Source organism: Crinia signifera, chromosome 4 (genome assembly GCF_055691185.1).
Source record: "Crinia signifera chromosome 4, ASM5569118v1, whole genome shotgun sequence".
Classification (NCBI taxonomy): domain Eukaryota; kingdom Metazoa; phylum Chordata; class Amphibia; order Anura; family Myobatrachidae; genus Crinia; species Crinia signifera.
In genome coordinates this window covers 195,086,701-195,111,135 of record NC_139220.1, presented here as the reverse complement: position 1 = coordinate 195,111,135, position 24,435 = coordinate 195,086,701, and the positions used below count along the sequence as shown (strand labels likewise).

Below are 24,435 nucleotides of genomic sequence, written 5' to 3'. Positions count from 1 at the left end.
GGGACAGGTTATACAGGGTGGGGGGTTATGTGGTAGGTTTGCTTTGGGGTTTACTTTACTTTTTCTTCCTGGTAGCTAATTTATTTTTCATTTTAGGTTTGTTTAGATACTGCGACTAGCCTTAGAATACAAATTAATGTTACCTATTGTATGGGAGGAAGATGTTAATTTCCGTACATAAGAACTGTGGGCCTTATTTTGGTTCATTCTTTCTGACAAAATCCTTCTTAGATGGGCAAAACCATGTGCACTGCAGGTGGGGCAGATGTAACATGTGCAGAGAGAATTAGATTTGGGTGGGGTTTTACTTCAAAGTGAGATCTATATTGCAGTGTAAAAATAAAGCAGTCAGTATTTTCCCTGCACAGAAACAAAATTACTCACCCAAATCTAATTCTCTCTGCACATGTTACATCTGCCCCCTGCAGTGCACATGGTTTTGTCCATCTAAGAAGGATTTTGACAGAAAGAATGAACCAAAATAAGGCCCTGTGTTATTACATATTCTGTATTGCCTATATTGGTCTACCCCTGAATGGCACCTTCGGGTATGGGTGTGCTTTAAATAACATATGGTGCTACTCTTTTGTATATGAGAGGGACACATTAACCCTTCTTATTCATATTAGACTGTGTGCTTCTGATATATATGTATCTGTCATATATGCAGTGTCATTAATGCTACAGCTACTTCTTTATATGAATGGGGTGTTTGTTATTGTTTGTGCAAAAAATTGTAATAAATATTATTGAATTTAAAAAAGAAAGTGAATCTTGTGATTGTCACAGAGCAATTGCAATTCTATAGACTGGAGTGCCCTTTTCCAAGATGGCCGAATCATTTCATGGATTTATTACTGCTAAGCCTCTGCGGTACTCTTTACCTAGAAGGGCGCCAACGATCAAAATCGTGGTCATCGCGGGTAAAAATCGCGGTGATCGCGGTCATCGCGGGTAAAATTGGATGGTCGCGATGCCCGCGATGACCGCGATCAGCGCGATTTTCCCATAGGGAACAATGTTAAAAAGGCTGATTGACCGCGATTTCACTGTTAAATGGCTCAATTGACCCGATTTGGCCATATTAACCCTGAATTAGGCCCAATTAACCCTTAAATGTCCCCCCCAATTTTTGACGTCACCCCACGATCCACGCCAACCCGAAGCGTGGCGAGCGTAGCGAGCCCGCGAGGGGCGGCGGTACGCGTCCTCCGACCTTTTCATGCCCTACTATCCACGTCGGCGTGGTGTGAGAATAGAATAGTGTGGCGAGCGCAGCGAGCCACCGAGCCCGAAGCGTGGCGAGCGCAGCGAGCCCCGCGAGGGGACGCGGATACCTTCACAGGTAGACGCGTCCCCTCGCGGGCTTCACAGGTGTCCGGGTCGCCACGGACACCTGTGAAGCCCGCGAGGGGACGCGTATAACTGTGAAGGTATCCGCGTCCCCTCGCGGGGCTCGCTGCGCTCGCCACGCTTCGGGCTCGGTGGCTCGCTGCGCTCGCCACACTATTATATTCTCACACCACGCCGACGTGGATAGTAGGGCATGAAAAGGTCGGAGGACGCGTACCGCCGCCCCTCGCGGGCTCGCTGCGCTCGCCACGCTTCGGGTTGGCGTGGATCGTGGGGTGGCGTTAAAAATTTGGGGGGACATTTAAGGGTTATTGGGCTCTGTGGCCCATTTAACATTGATTCCTATGGCCAAATCGGGTGGATTGAGGCATTTAACACTAAAATCGGGTCCATCGCGGCTTTTAACATTGCTTCCTATGGGAAATCGGGAGCATCGCGTCGCGGGCATCGCGGGTACGTTTATGGCCGGCCGCGACGCGACCGACACGATTTTCATGTTTTACATTGGTTTCAATGGGAAATCGCGGGCATCGCGTCGGTCGCGTCGCGGCCATACATAAATGTACCCGCGATGCCCGCGACGGGCGCCGTACTAGGTAAAGAGTACCGCCTCTGCAAACAACAAGCTGCTGAGAGAGGTGGACAGATGAGAAAGAGATTGCTTCTCCACCAGTGCTGATGCTAGGGTGTCCGGCACCCTCCTGCAAACCATACATTTTGCGCCCTTTCACATTGCCATTGCAACAAGCTGCAGCCCGATTGTGGGAGTGTATGCAACATGCGATCCTATGGAGGATGTCGGGTGCATGTACATGTATGCATACACCATCTCAGTGCTGTGTCCGCAAAATGTTGCAGGCACTAAAGGTGCCCATACACGCTGCGAGAATCACATACGTTATGGGCTAGATCGCATCGCACGGCATGCATGCAATGTGTGTGCGATGCGATCCGAAAGCAGTATAATAAGTATGTGCAGCACTCATGACTGAGGGGGAAAGGAGGGGAGAGAAGGAGGAGATGGAAGAAGAGGGGAGGAGATAGAGGGGGCGGAGTGTTGAGGACTGACAGCGGCACTGGCACAGCGCACTGAGAGGAGGGAAGGAAGGAGAGGCGGCGCTGCTGCCTGTTCGTCATGTGATTTACAGCTGACATGCGCAGGGAGCAATGGGTAGGGGGGGATCCGGACATGACATGTCATCCAGGCATTCACAGACAGCGCTACATGCCTCAGCGCAAGTGTCCGTGAGGAAGAGGGGGCAGGTCACAGGAGGAGGACAGTGTGTGCGCGGTGCAGTGAGATGCTCAGCCTCTCCATACTGCCGCCCGCTGTCAGACAGGTGCTGCGGGCGGCGTGTAGGAGGCAGAGACAGTGAGGGCTGAGGCAGCTTTAGCAGAGCAGGGAGGGAGACAGCGCCTTTTCAGCATGGCGCCTCCCTGCTTTGAAGGAGCTGCTGAGTGGGTAGCGCCGGCCCTGTTCTCCACCTAAGTGCACCTGCATAGATGTAAAGGCTAAAACAGGCATTCCCAACCATGGTCCTCAAGGCACACCAACAGTGCAGGTTTTGTAGATATTCCGGCTTGAGCAGAGGTGACTCAATTAGTATCTGAGGGATTCTGATTAAACCATCTGTACTGAAGCCTGGATATCACTACAACCTGCACTATTGGTGTGCCTTGAGGACTGTGGTTGGGAATGCCTGGCCTAAAACATAGGTACATAGCACCATCAACTTACACAGCCCAATAAAGCTAAACACTGTTCGTATATTTTGGGATGGAAAGAAGAATAAGAAGATACCCTTTTCACGTGTACACCTAAAATAAACCTTTTTTTCACAGAATGCTAAATAATGCAGTGCATAATCCTTAATAATTACACAGTATATCATCCTCCTTCTTATCTGCAGACGTTTTCTGACTAAAACCAGTTCCTTACTTATTTAAGCAAGAGAAAGGAGAGAACAGGGGTGGGACACAAGCGGCCCTCCAGCTGTTGATGAACTACAGATCCCAGAATGCCTTGCATCAGTTTCAGCATGGCCAGATACCAAAACTAAGGCAAGGCATGCTGGGATGTGTAGTTCATCAACATCTGGAGGGCCACTTGTTGCCCACCACTATTCTAGAAGATAATAGATAGAATCTGATTGGTTGCCCATAGCAACATCCCATCTACATTAAAACTCCCATCCTTAGTAATGAAATTAGTGTGCTTTGCTATTGTTCAAGGCCTCTAACCATTGTAGCCCTACACACACACACACAGGTCCCTGTGGGCTAGTCAGCTTTTGGATAATATGACACTTATTATAGTAAACTGATATAGATAATGCTGGCAAGTGCTATTTGGTAGTTTTGCCCATGAAGCTTTCACTACGATCATAAATATGATTATATAGATATGTGTAGCAAAATTAGAGAAATAATAAGTTAATGCAAAAATCCAATAATATACTAGTAGGTTAATTGTGTTCCAATGAAATAAACCCTAGTTTGTCTGTGTCAGTGGCGTGCGGTGGGGTGATGCAGGTGAGGCACAGCCTTTCCTGTCATACTAAAGTATACGCCAGAGTTTTGAGTTTATAAAGTATGTCAAAAATACAAAGAATATATTTAAAATATCTTATTTGTATTTATTCTAATAATTTTTATAGTCAAAACTCTGGAGTAAAAAGTATATGGCAGGTGAGGCAGTGCCTCACCTGGCTACCTTTTCTGCACATCTCTTATCAAAACTCAGCGAATCTGCAGCAATATGTACTGCTGCACTTGGGAATAATGCCGACATGCACCCCATTGCTCATAAATTGTGAGCAAATCTGGCTCTGGTACTTGCCAGGGACTCCTCAGCCATTTACCTCACTGCACGTCCCTCTGTGTGTGCGTGTACATCTGATAGGGAATATAGATTGTAAGCTCCACTGGGGCAGGGACTGATGTGACTTTTCAACTATTCTCTGTAAAGTGCTGCGGAATATGTGTGCACTATATAAGAAACTGTTAATAATAATAATAATAATACTTGGTCATGATTGTTGGCAACACTTGCCTGGGCCTCGGAGCATCAGGTATGTATTATGGAGTGTACTAAGGGCCCTAGTGTAGTGAAAAACAATTATGAATTGAGATTGCAAATATTAAACTAACCATAAATATGCAAGATGTGGCCACTGACCTCTCTAGTAATCAAAGCTAGTGGGTTAATTCTGACAAATAGATCCTAGACAATAATTAGACAATAAGCTCAAATGAGATGGGGGACACAATTTCAGTACAGAACACACAACATTAACTGAGCAAGTCCAAGATGGCTGCCTTACACTGTGTTAATACGTAGAGTGGTTAAGTCCTACTGAGAAAAATAGGCTCTGTATTTTTTTTTTTCATTTATTTAAACGCATTTTCCTGATGTGACACATCCCCAGGAATCAGTTTTTCAAAATGTCAGAACAAATATATATGTCTTTCACTACTTCAGATAGTGTGTTATTTGCAATATGCTATACAAGTTTTCTGCTTGAATTTGATTCTTTCTGAGGCACAGCCAGAGAGATAAATGGAATTCAAAATGGGAATAGCTTAAGATACTCCTCTTTACCACATTGCTCATGCTTATGAAGAAATCAAATGCAGTCAAGGTAAAAGAAAACTCAGCACCACAAAGTCTGTAAGAGATCAGAATAAAGGTCCCGTCACAGACAACAGCAGTATGTCGCAGATCTAAATCAGCAGAGACTGACTTAGATTTACGAGCACTACAGAAATCATTCGATGGTCAGCGACCATCGAATGATTTCGGGCCTGCATGCAAGCCCACTAATGGATTTTTATGCAAAACATCCATTCGCAGTGCAGTGTGGCAGGGGGCAGGCATTCGCACACCCAGCCAAACAGAATTACCTCCATAATGTCAAGACAACTGCCACTCACTGCAGTTGTTCACATGTAGAGTGATAAACAGGTTTACTCACCTAAATCCATATCTGCTGCTTTTGGTCGATGTGAGCAAGGCAGGTTCTTAAAGATGGCATCCAGGATCTTCTCTTTTACTTGAGTGATTGTGTCACAGTTGAGGATTTTCACTGGAATCATGGGACTGTTAACATTATCTGGGTTAACACAATTTAGAACCTAAATATAAAAAAATACCAAAAAAGAAATGTAACTTAATATTAGTAGTAATATATAGAGCGCAAATATCTTATGCAGTACTTAACAGAGAATATGTCAGTCATTCACATTACTCTCTGCCCCAACAGAGCTTACAGTCTATCACATAGACACAAATAAATACTAAGGTTATCATTTTTCCGTTATTGGTGTTAGTCAGATAACCTAATTGTATTTCGTGTGTGTGTGTGTGATAGGATACCAGAAGAAAACCCATATAACCATTGGTGTAACATACAAATGCTATAGGATACAAGAAGAAAACCCATATAACCATTGGTGTAACATACAAAATGCTATAGGATACAAGAAGAAAACCCATGTAAACATTGGTGTAACATACAAATGCTATAGGATACCAGAAGAAAACCCATGTAAACATTGGTGTAACATACAAATGCTACACAGATAATGCATTGGTCAAGAATTGAACTCATGACCTCCAACCATACCACTACACTAACCATACTACGCTAAACATACTGTAACAGTTCCATTTGAATGTGAATTTTGATCAGAGCTCTAATGAATTCTCAATCTACAGTATACCCATTCCCACAAATCTACAATGTACACTAAAGTCTATGGGTTTCCAAATCCTCTTGAGCAAAGAAATTAGTGAATAGTCCTGGCACCCCCATGCAGCTAGCGCTTGGTGCATCATGACCTCACAGACCAAGTGCAGGAAGATGGGTGATATGATGTAGTCTGTAAAATGGTCCACTGGAGCAGACATCCCTTAGCCTTGCATCCTAATCTCTCAGCCTTGCATCCTAGGAAATAGCCCTAGTCATACACCCCTCATTACTGCCCTGCAAATGCCCATGTGTTCAAAGTAAAATGTGCTCTACATCTTTATCTTGCACAATATTAATTTCACATCTCTTTAATGCTCTACAGGCTTATAAGAAAGATATTAGAGACGAGACCACGCTTCATAGATCTCATCCATTCCAACTACTTTCTGATTTATTTAGGTAACAGTTGTAAATGACATGTTAATATTTAAAAGATAGTCTGTTTTCTGGGCTGATAGCTCTGGTTTTTCTTCCCTCAGGCTTCATGTGTTTTCTCGTTCATTCATTTCCATTGTAGGTGGGTATCTATCATCTACAGCAGCACATCCTATTCATCAATTCAGTCACAGCCAGCTCTCTGTAATTTGACCTATTCATTTAAAGAGCCTAGTGGGATTTCAATTAGTCACTGAGATCTGTAATGTACTCTGTGTGGCACACAGTACAAAAAACTCTGGAATATGACAAAAATCGTTTGAAATGTTTTCTGCAATTCTAAAGCATGGCAGGTAACAGACTAGATCACCTAAATTCACCTCACAAAACTTATCTATACAATTTATTTAAAAAAGTTTGTAAGAGACAAACTTGTAGTTCACAGCCTTATTTTAGTACACAGTATATATATATATATATATATATATATATATATATATATATATATATATATATATATATATATACTCCCAATAGTATTGCCAGGCGCCCTATGGTGTTTCAATGATGATTCCTGTCTCCCTCAGCTATATAATTCATACACAATAGGTTTTTTAAACATAAAACATTTATTAAAAGATAATATTTAAAACACTTTTTCCATATCCAGTTCTTTATCAGAGGTGAAACTTTCACAAGATTAGGGATGGAACATAGACCCAACGCGTTTCGTCTCGTTATGAGACTTCATCAGGGGTATACATGTTTTAAACCAATCTTTAATAGGTCAATTGATGGTTCTTTCTCAGTTGCACATAGAATAATATATATATTGGCCCTCTGGTGGAATAAATGTTTCCTCCTATGTTAGGTGGAGCGCTTATTTTTGGTGCACACCCTTTTATATGGGATAGAGGACATCCCTATTTCGCTAAACAAGGGCTCTCCTATAATCCAACATTGGGATATAATTCAAACTACCATCAAATAATGACCTCTGCTGGTCCTCTAATAATTAGGAAAATTGGTCCTCTAGGATATTATTTTTCGAAAAAACAATCAGGCTGCTTCTGTGAAATAGGTGCATGTGCTCACATCAAGGCTCAGCCCGAAGCCTTGGGGTGGATTTGCCAGCCCCCGCCAGCCTTCAGAAGCCCCCCCCCCAACCCACAACCTTGGTTACCACAAGGTTCAATATTAATAAGCCAGGCAAAGCTCCTACCACCGTCCGGGGCACTGCAGACACACACAGACCCTCGCCGGTCACACTAACGATGGAGGCGGCGTGTCGGGGATCCAAGCAAGAACAGACGCGGTAGGGAGATGCCGGGTACAGGCACCCCCTACCGTGTTTTTTCCTGCTTGGATCTCAGACACATCGCCTCCACTGTTATTGTGGCCGGTTAGGGTCCGTGTGTGTCCGCAGTGCCCCGGATGGTGGTAGGAGCTTTGCCTGGCTTGTGGGAGGAAGTGGTCAGTCCATTTGTGTGACTGTAATGAGGACAGCAACTGGCAGGGGCCCAACAATACAGAATAGTGTCATGATTATACGTTTATACAGTACATGCAACTTGATCTTGTTATTGTTATAGATTTTATTAAGTAAACTTGAATAATTGTGAGATATTTTAAATAACTATTTTATTGTAAATAGTTTTAATGTACTGACTTTAACCTGCACAAAGAACCATAGAGTAACAGAGTAAAGTTATGTAACTTACCAGTGTCTTATAGTCAATCTGTTGCCTGATTAGCTTGTCTTCACTCAGTGAATAGCGTGCTTCTCCTGTAATCGAATCAATGGGGCCTTTTTCCATTTGCTGCTTTATGGCACAGAATAGGGAGAAGAGGGGCTCTCCTGCACACTCCTAACAAACAACAGACATTGTTTTACAAGTGAAATGATTACCTGTGCCTGATATTATGTACTAACAACAAGCAGCACACCACATAAAACAAGCAAAGGTAATATAACTAAGGTGTCCCAGAGGGTAAATGTATCCATCACATACTGTAAACACAATAGAGGTAGGCATTTTGAGGGCTAAACCAATGGAGGGCCTATACATTTACTAGTAACCAGAGGCATCACCAGGATCTGCACATTCTGCAGCCAGCCCACAATTTTTTATTCAATTGTCATTATCTGGCAATTCAATTATCCCCTGTGCTTTTTTTACTGTGGCTAATTGACCCCCCCCCCCCCCTTTCTAGATCTGTTAACCCAATTGCTAATTTTGATTATAACAAACAAACACCCACGCTCATCCATTTACCTACTCCACAAGAAAACTGTCTGTCTAAAAAAACTAACAATGTATAATTAGAGGGTCTGGAAATAGTACAGCTGTGAGCCAGTCTTAAGGCCCCCATTCACTACAACGATTTTGCATGATTTCACTTGACTATGACCTTTCAGGCCAATATATCGTTTGTAAAGTGGAAAATTGTATGTGTTTTCCATCCGATCTGAAGTGCAGACCTGTGAGTGTTGGATATGAGACCCTAGATCGCTCATACTGCACCACTGATTTACTGAAATCGCTTGAAATTGGATGGTAAATGGAGTGCTATTTGTTCATGCGATATATCTTAGGAAGTTTGACTGACGTTTCCAGTCCCTCTAGCCTCCTAATCCAACCCATCAGATATATCTAATGGTACAATTGTATACCATAAGTTGTACAGGTTGAGTATCCCTTATCCAAAATGCTTGGGACCAGAAGAATTTTGAATAACGGATTATTCTGTATTTCAGAATATTTTTATGTTTCAATTATGTATCAGGAGATATCTTGCATTTACATTGTACAAATGCATCAAAGACATGAAATACACACAAATATATTTTATTTGTGCATAAAACAAGGTTTCAAAACATGAAACAAAGTTTGTGTACTATCTCAGATACTGAATTTAAATGCCAAGCAATCATGTTCTTTCACAAATTTTGTACCAGTTACATGTCCTCAGTAGTGCTGTTACAGATGTCCCCAGTAGTGCCAGTTACATATCATGTCCTCAGTAGTGCTGCTACAGATGTCCCCAGTAGTGCCAGTTACATATCATGTCCTCAGTAGTGCTGTTACAGATGTCCCCAGTAGTGCCAGTTACATATTATGTCCCCAGTAGTGCTTTTACAGATGTCCCCAGTAGTGCCAGTTACATATCATGTCCCCAGTAGTGCCAGTTACATATCATGTCCTCAGTAGTGCCAGTTACATATCATGTCCTCAGTAGTGCCAGTTACATATTATGTCCCCAGTAGTGCTTTTACAGATGTCCCCAGTAGTGCCAGTTACATATCATGTCCCCAGTAGTGCCAGTTACATATAATGTCCTCAGTAGTGCTGTTACAGATGTCCCCAGTAGTGCCAGTTACATATCATGTCCTCAGTAGTGCTGTTACAGTTGTCCCCAGTAGACGTTTAGAAAATAAATATTTTTTTTTATACTTTTTGTATGGTTTTCAGAATATTTTGGATAATTCATATTTGGATAAGGGATACTCAATCTGTATTTCATGCGATTTATCTTTACAGACATTACAAAGAAACACACATCTCGTATAAAGCAGCTTCAAAACTCATTGTGGGCCCTCTGACGTGTATGGATCATTGGATAGACAGCAACTAGATTGACAAACATTAGGTCGACACCACCAGGTTGACATGCATGAAGGTTGACATGGGGTTATGTAGACAGGATCATTAGGTCAACAGGGTCATTAAGCTGACATGGGGAAGGTCGACAGTCATAAGGTCGACATGGGTGTTTCCCCTTATTTGACTCGAATGTCGACACAGTCGACATATAAACTAAAAAAAAGTGCACTGCGTTCCCGTACATGTCTCGCTGCGCTCTCCTTGCTTCGGGTACCCATGCCATCATGCCCTAGTGGATGGTAGGGCATAAAATACCGCCTGTCGGCACGGCGGTTCAAAAAATATTAAAACCTCCATGTCAACCTTTTGACTGTCGACATTTTTACATGTCGACCTAATGACCGTGTCGACCTAACCCCATGTCGACCTTCATGCATGTCAACCTAGTGGTGTTGACTTAATGCTTGTTGACCTAGTTGTTGTAGACCTAGTGACCATACCCCCTCTGACACACCTGCCTTATAACATGAAAAATCTTCTGCCTTTAGAAGGGTAAATTAATAGTAGAATAATCTGCCCAGATTTCTGTAGAAGTGTGGCCCAGTTACCACATGGTAATTACAGTGTACTGACGGAAAGGACATGATAATTACATGTTGTGTGCTGTTTACATAAGCGTGAAAGCTGTAGAAATGCCCAGGCACAGTTGGACTCAGTAAACCTATTTAGGAAGCATATTCCATCTTATGTGAGATCCTGAGCTTTTTGCTGATCTCCCGCTTACAACTAATAGTATGAAGAGCCAGACAGAGAAATAAGATACATTAACATTGCAGGTGCTAGGGACAAATATGAGCCCGCGCAGCCGTCTTAAGCGCAGCAGTTTGGAGAGTGTTTATGTCATATTATTGCATGCTTCCCACTGTTGGATGTTGTAAATACAGACAGAAATGTTAGCATGTTTCAAATTACATTTAATTTGTTAAGTTATCAACAACTCAGCAAGGATACAGGGGATACAAACAAGTGACACTGCTTATACCATGAGTCTGAGCAATGTGAGATCATCCTGCTGCAGAGTCTATAGGAAAATTACCGCAGCTGGAAATATGGTAAGCATTTTTCTTCTGCTTCATTTCTGAAAGTAGTCTGCCAATGAGTGCAGGCAATTCTAAGCAACGCTTTTAATGTGTAAATGGATAAAATCGCACACGGTGTAAATACTGAGAAATACTGTAGTGGGCCTAATTCTTGTTGGCTGGATAAGCAGTGAAGTTCACTGCTCACCGAGTGCTGAATTGCTGCCCTGCCAAACGACCACCTCCCCACGCCCCCACGTGTTTGCTTGCCTCCACTAGCAGGAGAAATCATTAGATGATCGCTGACTAATGAAGGTTTTCTCCTGCTTTTGGAAATAAAAGTCAGTCTGAACTGACATTTATATCCTTTGGTGTCCACCAATGAGGAGGCGGGTGCTGACGTCCTGTGATGTCAGCCATCTGCCCACAGCAGGAACCGGCCTGCCTGCATTCCTATATGGGGACACCCATAAAACGCTGGGCATTCCCATGGTCCAGAGCTGTTTATGCCCCCATCTGTCCAGGTCCTCCCTCCCCGCAACAACGGCCCGGTGGTGCTGGGCATACCCCAACCATCGGAATGGGGCCAAATTCAGCCCTGTCCAATCTTTAAAGAATCACCCCAGTGTTTTCCTCTTAATAGCCTTGGTCTGAAAACAACAGTCCCTTACAAATACAAACAAATGGAAAAGCTTTTATTGTCATATACTGTAAATACTTATATTACACATATTATATACTTTCCAATTGTTACACTTTTCATGGGACATTCCCCATTTGCTAGCTGAATGGACCAGGGATGCGACCAGGCCACATTTTGGGCAAAATGTATCTGGGGTTTAACTGAATTGGTGGAGGGATGATGTAATTTGTACTTTAGAATTAATATATTTTTCATTAGTATATGTACTGCCTAGCAGTTACTTTTGATGTAACTACTTTAGAACATGTTGTTTACAATAGAGATCATTATATATACTACAAGTCACATTTGTCTTAAATGTTATATATGCCTATTGACTGTTAATTGACTGTTATAAATATATATATATATATATGTATCTATATATAGATATATATATAAAAACAGTCAATAGTTAACAGTCAATAGACATATATTATGTAGCTTTCACATCACACTTTTAAAACGGTATATTGCCGTTTTTTTGCCTTTTAAAACGTTTAAGGCTGCAGTGTGAAAGTGTCATAGTTGAAATACCATTTAAAGTTAACTGGTATTTCAACACGTTTAAAAAGCAGAGTCCTACCCGTTTTAAAGCCAATTCAGAGCCGTTTTTTGTGCTGTCTGAATGGCACTGAAATGGTATTTAGTAAAAAATAAAGGTTAGAGCACTGTGATAGGCTGTCCCTTGTCTTGTGTCCCTTCCCTGAACCAGGAAATAAGCTGTGGGTAGAAACGTGTTCAGAGGTTAAACGGCTTGACTGGTGATGTGAATGGTACTTAAACGGTATTTTTAAATGGTAATCTGCTGCAATATGAACACTAGACCCGTTTAAAATACCATATAAAATTACAGTTTTTCAAAACGTTTCAAAATGTTTTATGTGATGTGAAAGCTACATAACATTTAAGACAAATGTGACTTGTAGTATATATAATGATCTCTATTGTAAACAACATGTTCTAAAGTAGTTACATCAAAAGTAACTGCTAGGCAGTACATATACAAATGAAAAATATGTCAAATAAAATACCAAATACCAACTTAATTGTAAACAACTCTTAGTGCAAACTCAATTACAATGAATGAATACTGATGTGTTATTAGAATAAGCTGAATATATTCCAAGAATAATAACATCGTTTAAGTAAATATTATTTTACTTTATTTTGTCAATCCCTGGAAGAGTGACATTTTGTTGGCATAAAATGTGATCTTTATATCACAACTACTAAAGCAACAATCACGCTTTAATATTTTGTTTTAAATAAAGAAATGCTCACTATGCTAATCATATGTTTTGAATATTCTGGATTTCAGTGTTAAATATATTTTTCAAGCATTTATTAAATCAGCACGATTGGAAGTGATGGAATGTAAAACCCAGTACTTCATAAATAAACCCCCAAGAATTGGAGAATCCGGAAGATTGGCAATACAGATAAATAACTGATTTTAAATGGCATTAATATATATTACAGTATATCATATATAGTGTGTACCTTAAGGAACTTGTACAACAGAAATGTAAACCAATTGGTCAGCATCTTCTCTGCAACCGATTCTGTTCTACAATGACAAAGAAACATTTGTACAGTGAATTAACAATATAATAGCACAGCAAGCAGAACGTAATAGTCTCCAATTTGGCAAATGTGAAGCTTTTTTGTGACATCTGTGAAATGTAAAGCAGGGCACAATTTTTGCCTTTAAACAAAAAAAAATCAGCACTCTGAATCCCATTGCCAAGTTTCTGAAGAATCGACATTTTTGGCAAACTAGAAGCTATTACATCCCAGCCATTGTTTAACTTTAATTTGATCAAAATTTGCCCACCATCAGAAGCATTACTGAACTGACGTATTGAACACCTTATTGTTATCACTATATGATCAATATATTGTACATACCATAGAAAACAATAAAAATGAGGCAAACAGCATATAGTAGAAGAGAGGACTCAGCATATTAACAAGTGTAAATGACACTCTTGTGAGTAATGGAAGAAAATGAAAAAGATCCATTCATTCTTTCATTTATAAATACATTGCTTACATTCAATCACCTGAACGACATTTAGGAACAATGTTTTTACACTTCCATTTATAAAAAGGTTATGCATGCAGACTATAATTTTATGTGTTTGCAGACAACTTGGATATATGAATAAATGTAGCGTGCCTATTAATCATTTTATGCTTGAGATAAGAGTTGAAAATGCATCATTATAAATGATGACAACAGAACTTGACAACGTAACAAATTTGCAGCAAGGCATGATGTGATAAACCAACATTACTTTTAACCCAGTCCTCAAAGTTTTGCTTTTTTTTCTGTGTCGTAAAACTGTAAGTGCAATTGCTAAACAGATGTATGGCTGTCTGTTTACCATTTATTTATTTTATTAATATATTGAGTCAGTTGAATGTCTTCTGGGTAAAAAGATGCAAATCATAGACAGGACAGACAGCACAGAGCACTACAATGCGTGGTTACGTTAATCTTAAAAATGAAGACTTTCAAATTCTTTTACATTTTTTCCTGCACAGTATGCAGAATACAACCCCTGGCATTAAATCTTCCAGCACAGGTATTTTGAGATTGAACCTCAAGTACCTTCAAGTGTTATGTTTTAAAAGTACCCCAAGTTAATAACAGGTGGATTTATGAAAATGATCATGCCAATGTTTAGACTGCCTGCGTGTAATAAGTGTATTGTTAAATCATGTACAGAGTTATGTTATACTGCACAAAGGTAAAGATGCAAAAAGCTTTATAATCACTCTTTCTATTAAAGTCTTATCAGCAGTTATGTATCTAACCTAATTATGAGTCAGGCGCCATAGTTAGATTTACTACAATATGCTAATACGTAAAGCTTCATATAAAAAGTCACAACTGTCCACTTTTTTTGCAGCCATTATTGTTAGTATTTGGATATATGCCTGTGCCAGGTACAAAAGATTAGTCTTAAACAGCAGTCCCTTCAATATACACACAACTCATAAAAACACAAGAGTCTAGCTGCATGCCCATTACAGTCTCTTGAAAAGGGTTCTCTTGCATGCAATGCAGCAACCCAGGGGACACAAAAAAAAACTAATTTCATGTACAGAGTGAAATGGCCATGCACAGACCCTGCCATGGCGTATGTGCATGATGCATGAATGTGCAGTTTGTTAAAGATTTCTAGATATAACTTTTTGGACTCGTCCTTTTGGATCAGGTCTATATTATCTAATAGCTTGTTTACATTTGTCAAGTATTGGATTTCTCTAATCTGTATTAGTGAAAGCATAGAAGAGGTTCAGCACCAAGGACAGCTCAACCTGTATCATTTCCAGTAACAATTATGAGAACGTCTATTCCAATTATTTTTAAGCCTTTTCTGTTAATTAATTGAAGGGACAGTATTAAGACTGCAACAAAAAGAATGAACAATGTTTATCAAGTGAAGTTACAAATTCCAGTAGATAACTAGTTCTAAATATCCCTAGAAATATGATAGTCACGATTATTAAAAATGTATAACTATCTATCTATCTATTTATACTGTATATCTATATATATATATCTATAAAAGTCAAAATATGTATGTGTATTTGTTCATCATAGGCACCTACATGGCTTGATAGATATGGACCAATCTTGGTACACATACCCTTCATTATATAACAAAATACTGGAAGGGTTCAGTGGTCTGAGTGTTTGTCTGTACCAGTTATGCATTCGGACACCCCTGTACTGATTGAGCTGAAGCAAACATGCTCCAGTTGGTTCCTGGCCAGGATTTAGTGGGGCTAGGGTCTCGGTCAGACCTCACAGCAGTATGCGCCAGGCAGAATTTTAACCAAAATGGCCTGGAGTACAATGGATAGAACTTTGACCAGGGGAGCCTGTTCTGGACCTGTCACTGGATGGATTTGACTGAAAACTTAACAAAATGGTACCAATGGATTACAGAAGACATACTACGGGCTTGGGATCCCAGTCAAACCTCTCTAGGCAGAATTTTGACACAGAGAGCCTATTCTGGGACTTTACAGGATGGATTTATATTAAAACTGTAATGAACTGGAAGGGTTTACACTTAAAATAAAATCCACCCTGTCTGTTCAGTTATACATTTGGACACCATTGTACACATTGAGATGAAACTAACAGGAGGTGTTCCAGTTGGATCCTGGCCAGTATTTAGGGGGGCGAGGGTCTCAGTTGGACCTCACATCTAAATATGCCAGGCATAACTTTGACCCAGGGAGCCTTCCACTGGATGGATTTGGAAGAAAACTTAACAGAACTGTAAAACAGATATGACCATAAGTCAATGACCCAAAAATAACTGATTGAAATAACTATACATCAAATAACTAAAATAACTGACAGAAATGGAGGTGGGAGGACAAAAAATGTCAAGTCCCTAAAATCCCTGCAATAGCAACAATGATAACAGAATGAAAACTTTAGACCCACCTCGCAATGGAAAAGTGATTATAAAACTGAACAGTAAGAAAAGCTTAGAGCTACTGGTGACACACCAAAAACCAAAACAACACTAGGCAGCCACCTCATGGGCGTGTTGGAAGAGCTACTACAATAATAATTATATATGTATATATTACTTTTAATATGTGGACAGTTATATCAATATCATTGATTATCTTAACTGTAGCACTGTGAAAATGTCATTATGGTCTAAATGGTAGAAACTGTCTAGGTAAGCATAGACAAAATGTTGACATGGAAATCGTCAACACAAGAAAAAGTTGACATGAGTTTTTCATGTTTTTTGGCAGCAATTTGTACATAGCATGATGTCTACTCCAAAATAGAGTACTGGTAACCCTTTCATGGCTTGCTTTGGGCCAAGTACTTATCTATGCTACAGCTGCACTTGGCACACTTTACCATTCCCAATTAAAGTCCATGTGGATGGTAAAGTATGAAAAACTCCCCCCAAAAAACAAAACACCTCATGTCGAGCTTTCTATGTGTCAACCATTGCCAGGTGTTGACCATTTGGTGTCAACCTATTGTCTGCCTATCTATTCTGCTTGTGAATCATGAAAAATAAGGGTAAAGGTTATTGAGATTGCATCAAATGAATGGATACAATTAAGATTATCATTTCAAAGCTATCACAGTTCTAAATTATGATTTTAAAGACACAACCTCAACGCTCAAGTTTTCCATACAGGTCAGGTTTTCATGATGATTTCTGTGTTTGGAAGCAGGTGGAATAATTACTGACCCAGCAAATCTCACCTGTGCATGATTAAAGAAATCCAGAAAACATTGACGTACCTGTATTGGTGGTGCCTGAGGACTGGAGCTGAGAATCCTTTAGTTAACCTGTTAGTTCTGCACAACACACATGTTATAGTTAGTTGGCCCTTATTTAGTTTATATATAGCTAGACTTACCTTCTCAGCAATAGTTTGGGGTGATTCTTGCTTTCCAGGTTTTTATCAATGAGGTCGGAGAGCAATTGTTTTAAGACATCTGTAGCATACTCTAACTTGCTCTGCAGAACAGTCATGATAAGAGAAGCTACATTTCCTCTATCTCGCATAGAGAAGCTGCGCTGGGACTCAAGTGTCCGGATAAAGGAAAGCAGGAACACCTTGTTGTTAATCATCTGGGCAAATAACTTGAGACCCTTCTCAACACGCTCCTGCCTGTAGCCAGGGACCTGTAGGAACATAAATTGTACAGACATGTTCAGTACAGTATGCATATGTTGGAGAAACCAAGATTTAACGTGTTCCTTTATATATGATCAGGTAGGTGTTTGCTTTTCCAGCACCAATGTATTCATGTAACAAATCTTTCTTTCTACCTGCTTATGAAATGAAAGATAGTTTGTATTTTAGTCTATGCATCTTCAATGTCAAGACTACAAAAAACAAAATACATTTCAAAACAAATTATATGTTGATAGCATCAGTCAGAAAACTGACAACAAAAGTAGAAAGACTGAAATATAATTGCTTTCATTAGGAGGCCCATGGCAAAGTTCCTATTACTGATCACCAATTTCAGATGATTTAGCTCCAATTCTGGCATCTCCAGTCACTTGTGTAATACGGGAAAAGAAAGAGATCAAAAGACCAAGAGATTTTGGGGGTATTTTTTTTATCTCCCTATTCATTTATTACCTGTTTTTCAGCCTGAATCATTTTCTATTTTCAGGCAAAACACATAGGGGGACATTTACTAAGATTACAAATACGAAAATTTGTATTCGTATGCTTAATACGAATGAATATGACTAGCATCGCTGTCGTACTTCCTTTACGAATTCGTATTCCGGAGTGTAATTTACAAAGCAGTCATATTTGACTTCTTTGTATTTCCCGATGGCATATGGATTCGTATTTTTGATACGAATTTGCATTTTTAAATACAAATTTGTAAATTTTTAAATAGGAATTCAGCATGGATTAGGTCCTCTTCGTTCCAAAGTAGGCATCCACGGGTCTTGGTAAAATAAAAAAGCGTATTACCAGGTACCAGCACGAACTGACAGGAGGAGACTCCTGCGGCTCCTCCTCCCGAATAGTGCTATTAGCCGCCTAGCAACTCCTGATTGGCCAATATATGCCGCTAGGCAGCCAATAGCGGCTTTCGGGAGGAGGAGTTGCACAGGGCAGAATTATTTCTCTGTCTGGACGGTGACCATCTGATCGCAGGGCTCTGCATATCCACACAATAGCGATCAGGTCTGAATAAGGCCCTAAACTTCCTGGTCAGCTGATCATTTGATAACATCACACACCAGCTACTGCATAGTCAGAACTGTAAATCCAGTATTGTTGTGAGTAATGGGTTTAATGTAAAATAAAATAAAAATTTAATTTGTCCCACATGTTTATGAAATATATATTTAAACATGTATTTCATTTAAAAACTCGTTTTTCAATTCATATATTTACTTTTAGAACTTTTGGCCTTATTCTGGTTTACTCCTGGCAAATTCCTTCTTACAGTAGATGGACAAAACCATGTGCACTGCAGGGGGGCAGATGTAAAATGTGCAGAGAGAATTATGGTACTTGTTTCCTAGCATGGCGTCCATCTTGTTGATTGTATGCCTTAAGTTTAAGGCACTTAAGGCATACAATCAACACGATGGACCCCATTTTATGTCAATCACCAGCTAATTTGCCGGTGAAAGACAAAATCGCGTTGACCGCGTCCATCGCGGCCCCTACTAAGGGGCCGCGATGCGACCGACGTGATCAACGCGATTTTCCCATAGGGAACAATGTTAAATTATTTTTAAAGTGAAAATCAACGCGATCAACCCGATTTTACATAGGTGACAATGTGAAATGGGCCAATTTCACATTGAATATGGTTAAAAAGTTTGTTTAATGCCCTCCCCCCATTGTTAACGCCACCCCACTATTGACGCCAACCCGAAGCGTGGCGAGCCCGCGAGGGGCGGCGGTACGCGTCCTTTGACCTTTTCATGCCCCTACTATCCATGTCGGCGTGGAGTTGATTTTATAAAGTGTGGCAAGCACAGCGAGCCCCCGAGCCCGAAGCGTGGCGAGGGGACGCGGATACCTGTGAAGCCCGCGAGGGGACGCGGATACCTGTGAAGGTATCCACGTGCGCTCGCCACGCTTCGGGCTCGGTGGCTCGCTGCGCTCGCCACACTTTATAAAGTCGGCTCCACGCCGACGTGGATAGTAGGGGTATGAAAAGGTTGCGGGCTCGCTGCGCTCGCCACACTTCGGGTTGCCGTCAATAGTGGTGTGTCGTTAACAATGGGGGGGGGCATTTAAAACATGAGGGGGGGTTTGGTATTAAAATGGGGGGTTTGGGGGCTTTTTACATTGAAATCAATGTAAAATCGAGTCTCAGGGACCATTTTACATTGATTCCAATGTAAAAATCGGGTCGATCGATGCGCATCGCATGCGATTTGGTTGGCATGCGATGCGATCGACGCGATTTTTTCGACCCGATGGATACAATCAAAATCGGTGGCGCTGTGCTAGGAAACAAATACCGTAATTATATTTAAGTGAGTTATTTTGTTTCTGTACTCACTGCAATATAGATCTCACTTTGTAGTAAAACCCCACCCAAATCTTACTCTCTCTGCACAAGTAAGATCTATCCCACCTGCAGTGCACATGGTTTTATCCATCTAAGAAAAAATTTGCCAGAAGGAGTGAACCAAAATAACCCCTTAGAGTAATTTATTGTGCCATATAGCCTTAAATATTGGGATATTTTTAGATTAAGATTTGGAATAATATTATTTTCTAATGATAGTAGGGTGAAGACTAGTAGGTTTTAATTTAGAAAGATCTCATTGATAATGCAAATCTGTGAAGCAATGGCTTTCTTCTTGTAACCTAGAACACGAGAAGCAAATTTATACATGACTATTTCTTTTTTCATCCATGATAAATTGCTATGAAATCTAATAGTGTGCCTCTTGTCTTGGTGAATCCTTGGCAATGCTCTCTTTGCTCCTGCATTAAAAGTACAGTACTTCATAGAGCTGCAACACCCAGAGGTTATACTAAAGATATAAAACTGTGTCTAGTTGTTAGTACAGATTACCTGCCTAATCTTGTTGCATATGTTTTTAAAATGAGCAAAACAATTGCCTTGTTACATTGTCGGGGATTTTCAGTATTCATCTGCAACTAGATTCTGTCTCATGAAGCTGATAACTGCTTTGGAAAAAAAGTCTTAGATACTGTTTACAACAAATTCGATTTAGGAAGCCAGGCAAATATAGACTCATGCTATCTATTTGATTTATTACACCTCATTTCAGTAGGTGCATCATTTTTTATTTATTTGTAGGCTGCGGGTTTTGTAGGAAAGCAGACTGCCTATAGAAAGAGTGCCAAAGTGCCAGACTGAACTAAACGCGAAAGTAATAAAGCCAATGGCATTTGTTTACCAGAGTAAAGTTAGTTTCTTTCTATGCAATACATGTCTGCTGGAAGCTACTTTAATTAGAAAATATACAAGAATTGAGTGGGCTGCATAACCTGTGTACAACGTTAGTTGTAGAGAGGCCTTTTTTTCCAACAATTAACTTCAAAAGACATCCCTTCTAGGGAACTGTTCTTGTTTATATCAATTACTGTGAGGCAATTAGCAGGAAACTGTAACAAAACTATTTCCATTAGAGTTTTTCTATAGTACGTCTAAATAATTTCCAGTGGATTTTCTTTTATATAAACTCATTATAGATGTTCAGCCACCAAGACTGGACTTTGCGAAACCCTTTTGCTCTGGCATCTCGAATCACCTACACTGAACAAGGAAAGGGTCATTACAGAAATCAAAGTCGACTGTCAGAAAAGCTTGTATCAAGGGAAAGAGAGAAATTATGCACTTTTCCTATAATCATTTGTCACAAAACATACAGTAATACGGTATGTATGTAAGATGTTTACTTCCTTTCATTCTGAAGATCAAAAAAGTTCCATTTTGGATTTAGAAAAAAAAAGACAAATTATAGAACATCATAATTCTATATTTAGAGATACTGTCGTTCTTCTATTATCGTAAAATATCATGCCAAATGTAGTGTGACTGTGGGTGGTCTTCATCACAGCTCAGAGAGACAAAATTGTAAGAGATAAAGGGCGAGATGTACGTTGCCGCCCTTCGCACCGATGTTGATCACATATGTACTAACATATGCGATGAAAATCGCTGTGCGGTGACGGAGGCCCCAGTGATACCTGTGATATGGTGTGCGGGGATCTCACATTCCCAGGCTTGCTGACCGGGAAGTAGAAGCCCTTTGCCCCTCCTCCACCTTGAAGCCGGAAGGACCGCCGGCTGTGTTTTCTAGGGGGAGGAGGAGGTATGGCCAGGAGTGTGGTCAGCAACGGCAGAGGACGGCGTCAAGAAGCCCATAGGCTTCTATACGGTATCACCATCCAATGATGGCAACACCCTATGAGGCAAAAATGGCGGCCGGTTATTATTACATTTTAAAATGCGGTAAAACCCTGAAAAACAAGGGTTTTATCGCATTTTTTCTTTAGTACATCTTTTCCATAGAACTAGACGATCAGCTTTTGCCTTATAATTTTACAAGTTATGTTTAAAAAATATGGCTAGTACTGTATGGCCAGTTACACACTATACAATATGTTCCATGAGCGATATCATCAACCTTCTCCATTGAACACATATTGACAATATGACAAACAATATCACTCAGGGCTAAAATGAGCAATCTTGTTTAAGAAATCGCTTAGTGTGTATGGGGACTTTACCCTGACAATTTTATCTCTCTACGAGCTATGATACATACCCCATATGTGTTCTCCAAATATGATTGTTTGTGCACACTTAAGAGCACAATGGGGCAGATGTATTAATCATGGTGAAGAGATAACGTAGAGATAAAGCGGAGATAAAGGCCCTTATTCTGATCTGATCGCAGTACAAATTTGTTCTCAAAATGGGCAAAACCATGTGCACTGCAGGTAGGGCAGATGTAACATGTGCAGAGAGAGTTACATTTGGGTGGGGTGTGTTGAAACTGAAATCTAAATTGCAGTGTAAAAATAATGCAGCCAGTATTTACCCTGCACAGAAACAAAATAACTCATTCAAATCTAACTCTCTCTGCACATATTACATCTGCCCCGCCTGCAGTGCACATGGTTTTGCCCATATTGAGAACAAATTTGTACTGCGATCAGATCTGAATAAGGACCAAAGTGAAGAAAAACTAAAAGGTGATAAAACACCAGCCAACCATGTCAATTTGTCACAACATGTAAAACAAGGCTTAGCTGTTTTTCCAAATGTAGCAAGTGGGTGGATTCTGAAAATTGTTTGAAGGAGTAGAATTTATTTAAAGTGATAGATTAGAGGTGGAAATTTTTAGAAAAATCACAAAGTGTGACTTTTGCAGAGTCCAAGGTATGCCAAATTGTGCCATACATGGCACAGTAAAACCAAGATGTATGTGGACACATATGTAGTTTGAAAAATGAGAGTAAGGAGTTGATTGGCTGGTGTGTTATCACCTTCGACTGCACTTTATCTCTTCATCGGGCTTAATACATCTGCCCCATTGGGTCTATGGCAGAAAAGAACTTTATTATAATCATAATTTTTATTATTATATATGAACTACACTGACTTGTCTGCTTAACAGATTTCAAGGAGAGCTTTGAAATTAATTTGGGTTTTAATAATTACAAGCATGTGTGGTATCACCATCTATCAGTCAATTTGACATAAATACATTAATTGCAATTTTTAAATCATTAGCACAAAGCTGAATTAATTGTCATTTTTTTATTGTAGCAATTTGCAGTCACTTGAGGTTGGGAATTTGATATTCTGGTTTCTAAACCAAAAAACACATTAGGAGCTACATTGGCAAAAAAAGAATGCTTGGTAAATCAGCTAATACCTTTTATAAAAATACTTGTGAAAATCAATATGTTAACGATGTAGGGCAGTATTCAATGAGAATTTTGACGATGTGCAGCAAATCCTGTTTAGGATTCGCTGCACATTCGCCACTGCCCGCCGCGTTCCGGAGCCTTGCCGGCTCCAGTATTCAAAGAGACAGGGGCTCACTGCCCCTGACCGGCGAATTTTAACTCCTGCGCCGGTGCCGCAGGGAGCCTGAGGATGGCGGCAGGCATGGAGATAGAAGTCTCCCTGCCTGCCCCAGAACGTTGGTGGGGGGGAGGTGGGCTCCCCGGGAGCCAGGCAGCACAGGCTGCCCCCCGGGATAACCAACAGGGGACCGGGTATTCACTACACCCGATCGTGCATATGTAATGATCGGGTGCAGTGAATATATGAATATCTAATGAGCGGCTCGGCTCCCGGCCCCCTGCTGGCTGCTGTGTAAAAAAAAATATATATATTTTAAATTAAATATATATTCATGTGCTTACAGCACATGAATAAAAATAGCACGCCCCTCCTCAGAATAAAGTTCCTGATTTTTTGACACCAAATGTAAAAAACAAAACACTTTATTTTAAAAGTTCACATTCCACTTCACCACAAAAAGATAGCGATTGCTACTCGGTGAATCATGGCGATAAAAACCTTGAAATGTATTCGCCATCTGGTCATTGAATAGGGTGATTCACCGTTTTAGTCAAAAAATCGCCGTACAGCACGAAAATAGCACAAAATTGCCATAAAACATGGCGAATCAGCCTCATTGAATACTGCCCATAGTGTATGCACACTAGACAATATACACAATAATATTGTTAAAAATATTGTTACTGTGCATATTGCTTAAATAAATTGAATGGTGTATACCCAGGTTTACAAGGATATTTATAAAAGCTTGTGAGGGATACAATTGAGAGAAATAAAGTACCAACCATAGCTTGCAAAATGTAAAGGGAGAAGCTGATTGGCTAGTACTTTATCTTTCACCATTTATTTTCCCTCCAAGCTAAAATAAATATCCCCTTAAAGGGAGTACAGTAGTACATACATTATTATAATCATTTATGTATAAAGCACCAACATACTGTATGATGTAGTGATGTACGCTGATGGTATGACATGAAACAGGAGGTAAAGATGGCTCATACAAATGTATTAA

At 40.2% G+C, this 24,435-nt stretch overlaps 1 protein-coding gene across 2 annotated transcripts in view; it reads right to left on the bottom strand.

The window, feature by feature from the left end:
* PLXNA4 (plexin A4) overlaps positions 1-24,435 on the bottom strand; it is a 602,161-nt gene that overhangs the window by 47,445 nt on the left and 530,281 nt on the right. For both annotated transcript variants that reach the window (XM_083183332.1, XM_083183333.1), the window contains exons 22-25: positions 17,270-17,538; positions 13,349-13,415; positions 8,201-8,347; positions 5,328-5,487 (exon numbers count right to left, since the gene is read on the bottom strand). In XM_083183332.1, the coding sequence (XP_083039458.1) occupies positions 5,328-5,487; positions 8,201-8,347; positions 13,349-13,415; positions 17,270-17,538 (643 nt within the window). The remainder of the gene's footprint in view (positions 1-5,327; positions 5,488-8,200; positions 8,348-13,348; positions 13,416-17,269; positions 17,539-24,435) is intronic.